Below are 17,134 nucleotides of genomic sequence, written 5' to 3'. Positions count from 1 at the left end.
TATGTTTTTCTAACAATTGAACCCCATACTATATGACAGTCTAGAGCCTCCTCAAAATAATAGGTATGATTGAATTTAAATAAGGTATTGCTCAATGTTTAGGGAAAAGGCTGTAGCAAAGGTCACAGTGTTAATGATCCCTGGATACATACAGTAGTTTTCTCTAAGGTATGAATAAGTGTTCCATTTTTAAAAATTCTAGGTTCAAATAATGGGTGAGTTCAAATGTTGGCGAGATTTTTAAATATCATTTTAAAGCCTTTAATTATAAAATAATAATTTAAAAATCCTTAGTTATAAAAAAATAAAGAAGACATAGAGTACAAAAATCCTGAAGCTATAAATAATAAAATATGTCATTTCTGGAACCTTGTGGGAAACATTTTTTATTTTAAAGATGGTGAGGTACTTTGATTTAATTTGTCAAAAACAAAATTCTAAATTCCTTTGGAGTGTAGGTATTAGTATATTAAAGGATCATAAATATTGCACTGAAAAGTTTCAATTGATTGCTCTACCATTTCCAAAATTTGTATGACCACTGAACTCTTTTTAAGTGCCTTTAAAAATTCCATTGAATTGTACTATGTGGACCAAAAAAAATAACAGTTTTCTTTCATGTCATGTAAAAATAATATTATTCATACCTTTTGTTAGTGACAAAAGATTCTAATCTGCAACTGGGAATGTCACTCAGTGGCAGACTATTTATTTAGCATGTTCAAAGCTCTATGTCCAAGCCTCAACACCAACAATGTTTTCCTTCATACACACCTACATACACGCACAACTGTAATCACATTTTGAAATCATAAATTATAAATAATTGTTTTGTCTGTGGCTATACCACCCTGAAAACACTCAATTTCACCTAAATATGACTTCTTTTCTAGGTTTCTGGAATAGGCAAAGTTACAGAGAAAATGTTAATGGCTCTTGGAATTGTTACTTGCACAGAACTCTACCAGCAGAGAGCATTGCTTTCTCTACTTTTCTCCGAAACATCGTGGCATTATTTCCTTCACATCGCCCTCGGTCTAGGTTCAACAGACCTGGAAAGGTATCTATATATATATATATATATAGTTATTCAGATTTTTGTCATTTTCATTATCATTTATCAGTGTCAGTTGGAATTTTTGCAATGAAGGATATTTCAGAACATTTTAAAATGCATTTTGACTGATTTAACTTGGGCTCTATCTTGGTTAAAGTTATCTGTTTTGCTGTGGGAAAAAAGAGAGATAATGACTCACTTCTAGGTGTTGACTTCAGTGGTAAGGAATGTGGGAGAAAGGAATGGTGGTTAAGTGAAAGACCCCCAGACCCCTAAGGGGCACAGGGTTCCAAGGAGCCCCCGAGACGAAGAAACCAGACCAAGAGCTGCAAAAGCAAGAGGGTTTATTGAACGAATGCACATTCGGGTGTCAGCAATACCGGGAAAGCTGCACACCCCAGCATGGGGTGCAAGCTCCTTATATAGGAAAAAAAAAAAAAAATGCAGATCAGCATACAGGCAAGGGGCACAAAGTGATTGATTACAAAGTATGATCTCATTTTAGAGTGGTCACCCAGGTGTGACCTGCTTTTCTACAAAGGAGAAACCACAGAACGTACCCTGGAAAGTCCTTGATTGTCTGTTGGCCAGCCAGGTGTGACCCAAAGAGTGTTGTCTTGGAGATTGCCCCCGTCTAAACTATAGGATGTGCCTGGGGTTGGGGCCAACTTCCTTGTAATGGGCCAAGGCCTCTGGGAAACTTTTTCTCTCTGTGAACTAAAATCTTTTAAAACTTTTTCTCTCAGCAAACTAAAATCTTTCAAAGAATAGTGACTGCTTCTGTTCCCTGACTGTATTGTTCTGTTTTCAGATTCTAACAGGAAGCTTGATCGTCAGGTTGTTGGGGAAAGAAAGGTGGCTTCTCTTCCACAGTTTATTCTTTAAGCAAGAATTTCAGATGTGTTAATGAATACTGAGTACTTAACTCCCATTAGACTCTGTTGTAAGCACTGGAGACAATGCCAGTGGGTTGGACAAAGTTCTGCCTTGATGGACTTTACACATTAGTATGAGAAATAGAAAATAAGCAGAGACACGATGAAGAAAGTAAGGCAGAGTGAGGACATACTGACTTCAGAGGTTAGTGTAGAGTTGACATCTGTCCAGAGGTGGAGACTGGAAGAGGCTGACCATGAAAATCCCTAGGAGAAGATGGACACCTAAATAAAAGTCCTGTGCTTTCTTCTGCCAGCTTTTCATCTGAGCTTTGAACTGTTCTGGTGGGGGGGGGGGGTTTGAAGAAAAGCAGGGGGAGAGAAGAGTGGAAATCTTCAAAGTCAACCCTAGGCACTGTCTTTATCATGATCTGTCTTCTTAGCAAACCTTCAGAAGACCTTAAGATGTTGGCTTGTCTGGGGGGAGTGCAGTGAGACATGGATACAATACTCCTACCTAAATGTTGGAATTAGTTACACACATAGACCATCATGCCTGGCTTCCTTTATATTCTTGTATTTAAAGGACAGCAACAAAATCAAAGAGAGTATGGATAAAAATTCATTACAAAAAAATGCAAAGCCTGATAATAAATTAGAAGCTAGCCTGGGCTAAAAATATAATGGGACCCAGAGAGGGGACAGGGCATGCACAGCTGGTGGTATTATTCTCAACTCTACTCAGTCTTTGTTCCCTTGAGGCCCCTGTTAAAAGACTTTGATTTGAGTGTGCACAATGGAAAGTGAAATCAGAACTCTTAAGTGATCTAGATTGCCTATTAATCCAAATATCATCATCTTTTTCCCATTTTGCAGTTTGATAGAATGCAGGTGTTAGTCTGTACTGTATAGAGGCCAGTAGGCCTTTAGATGAAAGATTGACAGTTGTTGAGAGTATACCATCGCTGACCTTCGTCCCCTCAAACTGTGTTCTCTATTGCTCTGTGCTGCTTTGGTCTGTAGTCTGGGCACTTCTCCCTTTTGAACATACTGCTCTTTGTTGTTTGGTTGGTTGGTTGGTTTTTTGTTTGTTGGGTTTTGGGTTTTTGTTTGTTTGCTTTTGCTACTTCTGATTGATTGAATCTCACACATGTTAAGTATCTGCTCTACCACTGAACAATATCCTCTTTCTCCTATTTTGAATAGGGTCTCTTTTAAGTTAGCCAGGTGACTTTGAACTTACCTTATAGTCCAGGCTGGCCTTGAACTTGTGATCCTCTAGCCTCTGCTTCCCAAATAGCTTGGATTATTGTTGCAGGGTTGTGTCATATCTTTTTCTTTTTCTTACTTGATTTGTTTTGTTTTGCTTGTTTGTTTGTGGTTTTTTTCCAGTATTGGGACTCAAACCCAAGGCCTTGGTCATGTGACACAAGCTCTATATGACTGAGCTACCTTCACAGGCCCTGTGTGTATTCTATACTTGTTTATATCCACTGGGATGTAAGCTTCTTAAGGCAAGCACTTGGTATAATTCATTATTCTCTACATTCTTGGGCAACTCTTAGGCATATGACATCCATTAAGTATTTGGAAAATGCATAAAACAGGTGTTACTTCAGTTTCTTTAGCTTAGTTGCCCCATCAGAGTAACTAGAGTCCAGACAAAGGAGGTGGTGTAGATCCTCAGTCATCATCCTATACCAAATTCTGACTGAGACATGAATAATGAATGAGTGGAATGTAGGAGAGGAGTTGGTGTATCAGCCCCCAAATGAAACACCATTGAATTTTGTGAAGTGTACATGGATCCTGAGGCCAGGAACTGTTGTGCTGCACCTCCTATTGATTTTCATAAGTTTAGTATTCAGACTTTTAATAGAAGCAGGTTAGATACCTATTTCCAAGTATTTTTCTGCCATAGATATAATTGTGATCGTTGACACATGAAATCAAAGTATTTACCTATTTGTGTCTTAGTGACAATTTCATTTTTAGATTTAAAAGAAAGCCTCAGTGGTTTTTATAAGATAAAAAATTTTTAAACCAAGTATTTAAAAAAGATGTTAGGGGCTATAGACATGGCTCAGCAGTTAAAAGCTCTGGATGTTGTCCCAGAGGACCCAGTCTTGATTCCTAGCACCCATGTGGTGGCTCACAAGTGGTGGCTTTTTCTGGAGTACTCTCTTGTAACCTCTGTGAGCACTGAACGTACATGGTGGACAGACTGACATACTGGCAAAACACCATACCCATAAAAGTAATTCATTAAAAGGAATACATTAAATTCACTTAATGATCAGAAGGAACTCAATTTTCTTTGAGAAATAAAGACCTTTTTTTTGTCATTTCAGGGATGGAGAAAGGAAAAGTATGAGTGTTGAAAGGTAATGCTTACTCTTTTATGTTAAATAAAAATAAAGTTAATGACCCATTATTCAATGTATGTTAAACTGTTTCAAGTTCATTTTTAGTAAAGCATCACTACTTTACTACATACTACAATAAAAAAAAAAAAAGCCTCACAATTTGGGCAGCTTATTCCCCTGAGGTTAACACCTAAGCTCAATGCAGTGTCTTTGGCTACTGTACTAGCAGAAAAACAACACAGTTGGCATTTACATTCTTTGATACAGCTGTTACTCCTGTTACAACATCAGGGAAAACTAAGCATTTTAGGATCTCTAATCTTCTTTATAAGAGCAATCAAATATTTGCCTGAGAGTCATAAAATACTATAGTGGGAGTTCTAAGAACTTCAGATACTGGTCAAATGAGTAGAGGTTTCAAGTTACATGTTGAGCATTTCTGATAGGAATTTCTGTAATGGTCCAAATCCAAGACTTCCTGAGCACTAGATGCTATCACATTTTATGTGATGGGTTGCAGTCAAAACACAGATTATTAGAACACCATGTATAATAAGTAACTTCAGGCTCTGTGTATAAGGTATATATAAAACAAATGAATTTTGTTTTTAAACCTGGGCCCCATCTGAGGACAGCTCACTGTGCATAAACAGATATTGTAAAATAAAAGTGTTTCAGATAAAGAATCGAGCCTGAAGTAATATTGGTAAGGGAGAATTTAGAGATTGTCTAGTTTTGTGGATCTTAGAATCTTGCTTGGAGCCACATGAAATCTTAATGGAGCTTTGTTTAGGGAAAATGTTTCCATTTTAAAAGTCCCTCAATTATTCTTCAAAATATCAAAACTGTTGAGACATTTAAGAGTCACTAGCTGGTTCTTTTCTTTTTGAAAACTTGGATTTTCAAAAATTCATTAGGGTATCAAATTTGGTATGAAACTAGGGGAGGAAGGTCCCAGTTCACAATCACTTATAAAGTGTTAGCTTCTCTGGTACGTAAAGAGCTCATGATAAGAAAGCACCAATATGCCAGTTAAAAAATGAATGAAGAGCTGAGTATTGTGGCATACATGCCCTTAATCCTAGCTCTAGGGAGGCAGAGACAGGCTGATCTCTGTGATTTTAAGGGCAGCCTGGTCTATACAGCAAGTTCTAGTCCAACCAGGGCTACAAAGTGAGATCATCTGTAAAAAAAGAGAAAGCGCCGGGCAGTGGTGGTACACGCCTTTAATCCCAACACCCAGGAGGCAGAGGCGGGTGGAGCTATGTGAGTTTGAGACCAGCCTGGTCTACAGAGTGAGTTCCAGGACAGCCTCCAAAGCTACACAGAGAAACCCTGTCTCAAAAAACCGAGAGAGAGAGAGAGAGAGAGAGAGAGAGAGAGAGAGAGAGAAGACCATAAAATTGTGGGATTTTTTGCTGATATATGTACTTATCTAAATGGCTTTGATCATTTACATAGACTATAAATATTTTTACTTAGTTATGTGTTAGTTGATGTGAAAACCTTAATTTGTACTGAAGAAAATATAATTCTGGGCAATTTGAATATACTTTATCATTGCCAAACTATATTTTTATAAATGCAACATATATATTATATATATAAATTATATTAAATAGTATAATATTTTAATATATGTTATATATTATACATATATATACATATATATATGTATATATATAAATACAACTATTCAGCTGTAGTTTACATTGTATACCAAAACCCTTCTTGTCTATCTAGGACATTCAGTGAAATAAGTAACACAGAAGAACAGTACAGCTTATGCCAGGAGCTATGCACTGAACTTGCTCATGATCTCCAGAAGGAAGGACTGAAGGTACTGGGTTTTATGGAATGATTTTAGTTTTTAGCTTCTTTCATTATAGGATACTACTCAAAGTCAAGAGACCACACATTTATTAAAGTGGAATACAAATAAAATAGAATATCTCTATCCCCAACAATCATAAACAAAGTTGAGTCTGACCTGTGAGTGAGGTCTGTGATGAGATTAAGGACACCTTGTGACACTGGAGTGGTTCCAGGGTGATAGGGCAGCTTTGTGCCCTTAACACTCCATCTGAGTTAGGTGCCAGATCAGACTTGAATGGCAAAGGTAAGGATTGTTCCACAGCTGTATCCTCCTATCATAAATCCTTCTCCAGCCATCCTGGGAGGCTTTGCTCACAGTGACAGTGACCTTTTAGAGCAGACATGGTGTTGCAGGGCTCTAATCCTGACTAACACCTTGAGAACAGAAGCCTGGAATGCCCTGATCTGTCGGTTGTCTAATCTTCCTTCAGAACACTCCACATTTCTTATTTTCTCAATCCTCTCAAACCAGGGTTAGTTATTAAAAAGTGTAACACAAAGTATTAAAAAGTTACTGCAAAAAATTCACATATTTGAGGAGCATTTTTACTTCTAGCTCTTCTCTAGCTTGAGTGCAAAATAGTTCTTTTTGAGAAGTTTTTTAAATCCACTTTTAATTTTAGAATCATTTCAGATTCTAGGACTGTTTCCAAAGAACATAGCGATTTCTATCATTACCTCTCACCCATTTTTTCTTAATTGGGGAAATTTTCCTCAATTGAGAGCTAAAAAATTTCTAGATTTTTGTCATACTAGAAATGTAACATGAGCACTTGCTGTTAACTAAGCTTCAGACTGTATCTGGATTGCTCTTGTCTTTCTACTAACTCCTCTCCAGGGAACCACATGTTGATTAGTGTCCTGTCTCCCCTCATTTGTCTGTGAGTTTGGTTATCTGTTCCCCCTTATGTATAAAATCCAGTCTTGAGAACCATGGGACACATCCTCTACATACTGGCACTGGCTTGCCTGTCCTGTGTTGTAGGTTATAGGTGTTTAGAAAGAATGCCACAAAGGTGAAGTAGCCTTCCCATCATTTCCTGTTGCAGCCATCACCTGGTTAAGGGAATGTTTGACAGGCTTCTCCAGCCTGAAGTTACTGGTTCTGAAATGAATCAGGAAATGAGTCACAAAGCCCAAACCCGCCTCACGTGGAACAGCTGCCAGTTACTGTAACCCCCCAGGAAATACTAAAATGTCATCAGTCCTCCCCCGTCTGGAACCTCATGGCCTCAAGACACTAGCTGTAAAGATGATTCGTACAGACTTCTAGCAGAGCATTCTGGCATGTGGTATCTGTGCAGTAAGTGTGAGCCATGCATTCCCCCTGGCTTCCAATACTGAATTAACCCTAGGGAGATGTACAGTAAATGTAAAAATGATTAGTTAGCTTTGCCCTTCATAGAAAAGTATTTTTAGTTGGTTGAGGAAGGGACTAGTAATTATTTTTCAGACATGGATCTTAATTATGACAATTTACATGATCAAGTTTTGTAACTTTTCTAACCTGTAATCAACTTTTTCTATAAGTTCCTAAACCTGCCATGGTAATGTGCTGCATGTGTTACAGGGGAGAACTGTTACTATTAAGCTGAAGAATGTGAATTTTGAAGTGAAAACTCGTGCGTCTACAGTCCCGTCCACTCTTTCTACTGCAGAAGAAATATTTGCCATTGCTAAGGAACTGCTGAAGACAGAAGTGAACGTGGCTTCTCCACACCCCCTGAGGTTAAGGTTGATGGGTAGGCCTCTTTCCTCTCTCTCTTTCTTGTTTTTCCCTTATATGTGTAATACCCCCCTCTCTAACAAAAAAAAAAAATCAGCTTGTGAGATTGTTTTCCCTCCATTTATTTCTTAAAACTGTTAAAAGAACTTCTTACTCTGCTGCTGTACACTATAATTCCTAGAACCAGATGCATAGTCAGAGTATGATTTTAATTCTGTCTGGACCGATGGGAGTTCTCATCCTTTTCTCTAAAGTCCTCAGGCAAAGCATTTCCAAATTCAAAATGTAGCAGACTTGGGAAACAAATCCAGGGCATTTTAATTATATTCTGTAATATTCTATTGGGGATCTAGGACACCATAACATGATGAGACACATGGCTATTTTCTATCACTAAACAACAACACACTTGTTCTTTAGATTGTGAGGACACTAGATAACATCCTGTCAGTTTAGTATTTGTTTATCACTTTGTGCTACGATTTTCAGAAATTTTGGATTTCAGAATTACAGATCAAGGTTATGACACTGTGAAACCACACTACCATTTACTACCTGTTGGAAACAAACTAGAAAGCCATGTTTCCAAGTGAACTATAAGATTGCTAAGAGTGGGCCATTAATCTTACTTTCACACTTGAGAGATGGCATACAATGAAACCACTGAATGAAGTATGTTAAAAAAGATCCAAATAGCCGGGCAGTGGTGGGTCACGCCTTTAGTCCCAGCACTTTGGAAGCAGAGGCAGGAGGAGATCTCTGAGTTTGAGGCCAGCCTGGTTTATAGAGTGAGTTCCAGGACAGCCATTGCTACACAAAAAGTCCTGTCTTGAAAAACAAAAACAAAAATAATAATAAAATAAAAAGTATCTATAGAAACTTTATTCATAATTGCAAAACTTAGAAGCAAGCAAGGTATCCTTAAAGTGGATTGATAAACTGTGTATGACCAGACAGTGGGATAATGTTCGGTGTAAATAGCTACAACAGGACAGAGAAGAAACATAAGTAAATATTGCTAAGTGAAAGAAGCCAATATTGTATGATTCTAGCTACATGGCATATTGAGAAAGGCAAAACTTTGGAGATAATAAAAAGACAGTATTGTCTGAGGAGAAAGGCGAATAGAGAAAGCACAGGCTTTTTAGGCCAGTGAAACAATGAAACAACTGCATATGATTCTATAATGGTGAATTCATGTCTTTATAAGTACATCTAAACTCATAGCATGAGCACAACCACGAGTAAATTCTAAGGTAAACTATAGACTCTGGATGATAGTGCTGTGTCAGTGCATGTGTGTATAGTACTGGAAGTTGTGTGTGAATGACAGCAGAGGGCATATGAGAGTTCTCTCTTCAATATTGTAAAAATGAAACAAGTGAACTCTTTAACAAGTGAAGTCTATTGAAAGAAATCAGAGCTGAAGAGTCTCTGTAGTTGACTCCAATTAGTTATTTTCTATTTAATGGCATCCAATGTGAAACATTATTGAAAGTTCTATATAATCAAACCAACTCCAATAGTTTTGTTTTTTTGTTTTTTGTTTGTTTGTTTGTTTTTGTGTGTAGGGTTTTTTTGTGTAGCCCTGGCTATCCTGGTACTAGCTCTGTAGACCAGGCTGGCCTTAAACTCACAGAGTTGCCTCCTGAGTGCTGGAATTAAAGGTGTGCACCACGACCACCCAGCCTCCAATAGATTCTTAACATTTACTGATACCAAGTTTTATAAAGCAAAGTGAGTTCTTCATATCAGTTATGAAAAAGTATCTTTTAATTTAGAAAATATTGGTCTGGGAATGTGACTAAGTGGTAAATTATATGCCTAACATGCCAAAGACTTATGTATGGGTCCAAACCTTAGCGTTTAAAAAAAAAAATATGTATGTGTATGTGTCTGTACATCTCTAGAGGTGCTTATTTCTCTCTAGTTACTTTTTGCATATGTGTCATAACAGTACTATGTGAAATATTTTGTTTCATTCATATTGGGAGTGAATGTCTTTATACAGTTTTGATTTTGTTTAGGTGTTCGGATGTCTACTTTTTCCAACAAAGATGCCAAGAAGCACCAACAAATGGGCATCATTGGCTTCTTACAAACTGAACAGCATGCTTTGTCATCTCCTGGGTGTACTGCAGAAAGAACCGACAAAACTGAGTTTGTAAAGCCTTTAGAAATATCTCATAAGAAGAGTTTCTTTGATAAAAAGCGATCAGAAAGGATCTCAAACCATCAAGACACACCCAGATGTGAAGTTGTGGATCAGCAAGCTTTACAGGCCTCACAGCCATTCCAAGCTTTAAAGAAGATGAGTGAGAGTTTGGAAACATTAGAGAATTCACGTAACTGTCAGACATTCATGTGTCCAGTTTGCTTTAGGGATCAGGAAGGTGTCAGTCTGGAAGCCTTTAACGAACATGTAGATGCATGTCTTGATGGACCATCCACCAGTGAGAACTCGAAAATGCCCCCTTCCTCATATGCTTCCTCAGCAGTTGCTGGCCAGAAGGAAGATGTGCACCATTCTATCCCACTATGTGAGCAACGGGATTGTGAAGATGGAGAGGTCACGTCAGCAGATGGTGTAGATCTGGAGGAGACTGAAGACAACTCATTGAAAGCAGCAAGTATGGACACTTCAGGAGCTAATCACAGCAAAGAGGAACATTCTGATACTCCAAACCAGTCTTGTCCTATTTCACTGGCAAATGAAGCTGAAGCTGTCAGAATATTAAGTGAGCAAGAATCCATCCGGCCCTGTACAGATGAGATAGTAACAGGACAAGCTCTAGTTTGTCCTGTTTGTAACCTAGAACAGAAGACTTCTGACCTTACCCTCTTCAATGTGCATGTGGATATTTGCTTAAATAAAGGCATTATCCAAGAACTGAGGAATAATGAAGTTAATTCAGTTGGCCAACACAAAGAAAGCTCCAGAAATACTGGTGAGCTTGCAGTTATTAAGTGGGGGAGGAGGGGGTGCAGTAGTTCTTGCTGATCTTGCATAGGACCTGGGGTTGGTCCCCAGAACCCACATGGTACCTACAACATCTGTAACTCCTCCCTCAACAGGCACCAGGCACACACAGTACACAGACATACATGTAGGCAAAACACCAATGCACTTAAAATTAAAAAAGAGCAATGTGATTTTCTAGAGATGTCTTATTAAAATCCCTGAAACTTAAGTTTGAAATACTTACTATTAAAAAGGTGTCTTGGGTTTGCTCTCATTGAGGAAAATATTAGTTCTGCCTTCCCATGGCTAGAAATAGCTCAAACTGAGCTTTTGAATTTAGGGGAAACCCCAGTTTAGTTTTGATTCAGTGTAGAATGAAGTTAAAAGTTGAAGGATCAGAGTGATCTACACAAAAGAAATTCCCTTGGGAAACATCTGCTAGTGCACAGTGACAAATTGGCTGTGTTTACAGAGACAGGAAGCCTTTCACTTGTTTCTCTGTAGTGCTGACTGTAGCAAGATTGCAGAAATTAAGTTTAATGCCAGTAGAACTAGTAAATTCTAAGGGATCGACAATATGAGATTAACCTTGTGAGGCTGGCAGTTGTGCCTCGAGGGTGTAGGTGCCTTTCAACCTGATTTTCATCTCTGGACCACATGATGGAAGGAAAGAACTGACTTCCAAAAGTCGTCCATTGACCTCCATACATGTGCACATGTACATGGAAGCACTAATTTAATTAATGTAATACAATATTCTTAAAAATTGTTTGGGATATGCATACTATTTAATCTGTCAGTTTTGTCTCTTTAATTTTTGTGATGCTTTTCAATGATTTTACCTTTTCCTCATGGAATTTCTTGGCTTTCTTTACCTTACAGGCAGACTTCAGAAGGCTGCAGGAAGGACAAAAAGGTATGCCTATCTTGAACTTGAGTAAAGAGAGCCACAAACTCATGTTTAATCTGAGTTTAAGGGGCTAAACTTTGCTTTAATAACTTTAATCAAGTAACATTTTAAGAACTGTTTTTGCAAAATTATTTTCAAGTATTTCCTTCTACATAGAAGTTATGTATTCTTTCTCATTCCAGGCGGAGACAGAGGACAAAGTGGTCTACATCAAAGAAAACAAAACCCCGAAGTCCCAGACACACCCTTGATATGTTTTTTAAATGAACTTTGAACATTTTATCAACATTCTTATTGAAATTCTTAGTTTTATAACCAGTGTATTTAGCCTTCCTCATTTTTAAGATTCATCTAGGGAAGACAAGTGCAATATTACCTCCTCATATGACCTTTTTAAGGAATGTAGACTGCATATTAACTTATTTCTTTATATTTCCCTTAATAACCATAAGATTTCATTTCCAGTGTACATCAGTTGGAAATCAGTCATGTTAAAGACAGCTTTAAAATGAAAGTAAAAGGGGAGGTCAGAAGATGATGTATTATTTTATAATGAGCATAAAATACTTACGGAGTCTGAGTTGTGTGCACTAGTTGCAGCATGAGCATCTCAGTGCTTAGCCGCCGTGGTGCCATTGGATGCTGCTGTACTTGCTCTTGTGTCTAATTTAAGTGTTCTGTGAGCATTTGTAGTTAGATTTAACCATGAGGTCTATGAAGAACATTGGTTTAACAGAAATAGCAATGGGTACACGTGTTACCTTCATGAAAGCAATGCACAGTATTATCTGTGTTTGAAGGACTTGTTCAAACTATTGTTAGTTGTTTTTCCTTACAATTCTTTTACCTTACAAATAAGCACTTGGTTCACATAAAGAAATCTTTAGTACACAATTCAAAATAGTTTGTTTTTTAACTCAGTAACTTTAAATAGCAGTATTTCTTTTCTTGGTAAATGTATTTAACTTTCTACAAATCTGTAGTAGACAAGATAAGTTGTGTTGTCACTTGATTTTCATTCTACTCTTTAAGAGAAAATGTGCAACTCAGAAGATGCATGCCTTAGAAAGCATAGCACTGACCTCAGTGACATGCCTGTCACACCTTTGTTAACATTTGTGAAAGAAGAAAGATTTGCAGCAGTTAAGGAGTTGCTCCAAACATGGTGCCACCCACAAGTTCTTATCAAAAATCCCCTTTTGCTACTGCTTTAAGAACTAAATCTTGCCAGGAGGTGGTGGTACCTTTAATCCCAGCACTCGAAAATCAGAGGCAGGCTCTGAGTTGGAAGCCAGCCTGGTCTACAGAGTGAATTCCAGGACAGTCTGGTCTACACAGAAACTGTGTGTCATAAAAGCAAAAAAAGGGAAAAAGAGAACTGAATCTTTTTTCTTATAGTTTGATCTTTGAATATCTTAGTGCATTTAGAGTAGACAAATATTTGAGGGATACCTTCCTTAGGGCAAAGCCTTTGCCACAGTTGTAACCTGACTTTTAATTACCAGCCTGTTCATAGATGAGCTGAAAGCTTACTGACGTGCCAGTCCCTTACCTGATTGTCCTCACCATGACAGTTCCAAAGCTGTGGTGTTTTGGTTATTGATTGTGATTTACTTATGTAAATTATTTATAAAATTCAGTGAAACTGATTTAATGTATTAAAAAGTAGATATTATTGTATTTATTGTTTTCTCCCATCTGAAATTTATTTTTATTGTTTTCCACATTAAATAATAAATTATTTTCAATTAAGTTTGTCATTTAATTGAATACCATCATATATATTTAATAACTTAAATAAAATTTTAAAACTTTTTTTTTAGAATTTCTTACATGTGTAATGTGTTTACATCATTTTCTTCTCTTACTCTTTCTCTTCCAACTTCTCCTGTGTCCCTCCCTCTCAGTCCCTCTCAAATTCATGACCTCTTTTTAAATTATTATTTTTTACAAATTTTATTTAAATTAGAAACAATCTTATTTTACATATCAATCATGGTTCCCTCTACCATCCTCCCATGCCCCTCCACTGACCCCCACATCCACTCCCCAGGGAGGGTGAGGCCTTTCATGGGGATCATAAAAGTCTGTCAAGTCATTTGGGGCAGGGCCTAGGCCCTCCTGCATGTGTCTAGGCTAAGAGAGTATCCCTCCATGGGGAATAGACTCCCAAAGTCTGTGTGTACACTAGGGATAAATACTGGTTCCACTGCTAATACCTTCCAGGATCATTTCTATAGTTCATTAAATTTGATTTTTAGTCAGTTAAGCAGATGAAGTGAGTAAAAAGAAGGAACAAGTAAAAATGAAACTTCATATGGTCAGTGTGTTTACCTACTTTATTTTTTTAAGAGAAAGCTTATTTTTAGCTCGCTTGCCTACCTTTTAAATAAATCTACATTTTTTTCAGAGTTCAATAAAGTTCTGACTGTAAAATCAATACTATTCCTATAAATCAGTGATAACCAATTAGAAAATAGAACAAAACTAATCTTGTTTATCACAGGGATCTGTGAGGTACCTCAAAAGGAAAAATGTTCAAGGATTTGGAAACAAGATGAACAGTACAAGCAAATAAATGAAATAATCTTATTCATGGACAGGAAGAATGACTATATAAAGCTAACCCCCGCCCCCGCCCCCACCAGTTATACTGTTAAGTACAATAATATTCAAAACCTCTTAGAAATTGGTACACAGAACCAGGCATGGTGGCACACACTTTTAATACCAGCATTAAGGAGGCAGAGGCAAGAAGATCTCAAGTTCAAGACCAACCTGGTTTGCAATTCTGAGACCCTGTCTCAAGAAGAAAGAGATAAGTAGATACTAAATTTTATGTAGCAATTAATAAAGTATTAACAGTAGCATTGGTAATGGAAAGGGTGTTTTAAATATCCTAGTATGAAAAGTATTGGCTGTTTAATAAATGGTCCTTTTATGGTTAATAACTTATAGAGAAAAATTAAATTTGATTGAAACCTCGCTGTGCTGGGAGCCCCTAGGTGCCCTTCAAGTCTGATTATTTGCTAGAAGGACTAACACAACTGAGAAAACTGAAGAGTTCTAGATTACAGTTTATAAGAGTAAAAAGTTAAAAACCAAAGCAAAGAAGCTAGATGTGACTCGGAAGTAGGATGCTTCTCTGAATATGCACAACCTTTGGTTTGATAGACAGCATGGTGTGGGGGTGGGATCAGTAAAGCCTCATGCTCCCAGGGGAGGCATATGAAGTATACACAATTCTCCCACGAGTACTGGATGCCAGCACATGCAAAATATTGCCAACCAAGACCCGGTGCCCAACCCTTGCCACCCAGATTTTTTCCTGCAAGTCTGTGACAGGCATTCCTGTCATTCCAAGTGACCTTAGCTTTAAACCATCCAAAGCTTACTTGTCCCAAAGTCTCAGTCTCCAGAACGCATGCATCCAGCAGAAGCTAGTTGGCAACATGAGCTGTTTCTTTAAACGAATACAGTGTGATTCAAAGGCATGGATATGAAACATTCTTATCAGGCGGCTAAAGGCCAAGGGCTCCGAGGCCGGTTCTGAAGAGAGACGTCTTTCTTTGCAAAATCTAGGAGTTGAGCAACCTGAACCTGCCAAGTTAACCCTTACAGTTGGCTTGCGAAATAAATGTCAATCAGAACTGTATTTGAATAAAGAATAAAAAGACAAGGGTTTTAGGGTGACTTTTTCTGCCTTTTATTTTTAATACAGAAAATAGTCTTAAATTCTTAACATGTTGAGGGAGTCTCAGATAAAGAGTCTGGCCTGTCCATTTGTGGCATATTATTATTAGTATGCACTGCAAGTAGCATAAACAGGCCTAGTGATTGCATACCAGTACAACTGTCTCTGATACAGAATGATCTTTTTGTATACTGTGAAGATGTATCTTTACCAAGGTGCCTCTGGTTGGTTGACAGGCCATTCTAGGCAGGAGAGGTATAGGTGGGACAGCAAGACACAGAGAATGCTGGGGAGAAGAAGGGTGGAGTCTCGAGAGACACAGAGAGAAACAAGATAAACATGCCATGTTGAAAGAAGGTACTGCCACGTGGCAGAGGTTAGATAAGAAATATGGGTTTATTTGAAATATAAGAGTTAGCTAGTAACCATTTATTATTAATAAGTCTCTCAATGGTTATTTGGGAGCCACTGTGGAGACACAGAGAAACTCTGCCTACATGTCTCTTCAATGAAAGACAAAGTTGTCTCTCTTACTATGTCCTATTGTTTGGATACATTATGGATAGACATTTTACTTCAGTCCTCTGTGACAATAGAAAAGCAGCATTATGGGAAGTTAATTGTAAATACAGACCATTCTCTCAGAAATGCTTTGTTTTCAATGTTAGCACTGAATTGTGCAGTACAAGAGCTTACTCAAGAGACAGAAGTTTCCACACTGACATGGTAGGAGTCCTGTTGCTGGGTTAAAGAAGGAACTTCATGCTAAGAGAATGTAGGTAATACCCAATAAAAGAACATAGGAAATAAAAGGCAAGAGAAAGATAGCAATTGATGCCTAATGTTTTCATTTTAAATGTTATTCATCATGGGTTATGTGTGAGCTCAACCCCTTTATTTCTGCCTCTACTTCTGTCAATCCCAAATATGTCACCAAATTCCATTGACCTGTTAGAGCCTTTTTTAATTTAAATTATTTACCACTCATATTTACATATCCATTCCCCCCTATTCCCTCACAACTCCCATCCTCCCATGTTCCCCACCAATCCTCCCCCCAATCCATCCCCCAACTCCGCCCCAGGGACAGTGAGGCCCTCCACCAGGGTCCTTCAAAGTCTGTCATATTTGGAGGAGGGCCCAGGCCCTCCTTGTTGTATCTGGGCTGCAACAGTATCGTTAGAGCCTTTTGTAAAGATCCATTTCTTTACTTCTATGAAGCTTTACTAGTTGCCTACATGTTGACATTCCAACTGCTTCCTCAACTTCCCCTGTCAACCTGAATGCCCTTTCAAAGCAGTGTTTTCAGAATATCATGTTAAGTTACTTTTTTTCAAAAGCTGTTAACTCTCCAAGTTTGAGAGGAATGGTAAAGGAGGGGTTAGTGACTTTCTGTGTATGAAACCTATGGTGCAAGTATTCTTACCTTGGCACAAACTATATAATGTTAACCAGTCAAACTTCCTGGAAATGTCATAGCTCTTGATAACAAATACAAGGCACCTGCCTTGTAGCAATGTCGAACATGCATTCCTAAAACTGGCTTACAATCTGGTAAATAGAGAGTCACACAGAAAACCACAGCAAATAATACGTCAGGGTCTTCATGAAGAAAGAGGAAAACAAAACAGTGGCTAGTCCCAGAAGGAAGGGCATCCTTTCCTGAAGG

General features: G+C 37.9%; 1 protein-coding gene across 3 annotated transcripts in view; it reads left to right on the top strand.

Moving 5' to 3' along the window:
• Positions 1-13,519, top strand: part of Polk (DNA polymerase kappa) — a 58,101-nt gene extending 44,582 nt beyond the window's left edge. For all 3 annotated transcript variants that reach the window (XM_027401684.2, XM_027401683.2, XM_035440508.1), the window contains exons 9-15: positions 894-1,060; positions 4,284-4,316; positions 6,042-6,138; positions 7,744-7,915; positions 9,927-10,847; positions 11,744-11,777; positions 11,954-13,519. In XM_027401684.2, the coding sequence (XP_027257485.1) occupies positions 894-1,060; positions 4,284-4,316; positions 6,042-6,138; positions 7,744-7,915; positions 9,927-10,847; positions 11,744-11,777; positions 11,954-12,038 (1,509 nt within the window). In that variant the 3' untranslated portion in view covers positions 12,039-13,519. The remainder of the gene's footprint in view (positions 1-893; positions 1,061-4,283; positions 4,317-6,041; positions 6,139-7,743; positions 7,916-9,926; positions 10,848-11,743; positions 11,778-11,953) is intronic.
• The last annotated feature ends 3,615 nt before the right edge of the window (positions 13,520-17,134 follow it).

Source organism: Cricetulus griseus, chromosome 2, assembly GCF_003668045.3.
Source record: "Cricetulus griseus strain 17A/GY chromosome 2, alternate assembly CriGri-PICRH-1.0, whole genome shotgun sequence".
Taxonomy (NCBI): Eukaryota; Metazoa; Chordata; class Mammalia; order Rodentia; family Cricetidae; genus Cricetulus; species Cricetulus griseus.
The sequence above is the reverse complement of the archived record's forward strand: the minus strand, read 5'-3'. Positions and strand labels throughout refer to the sequence as shown.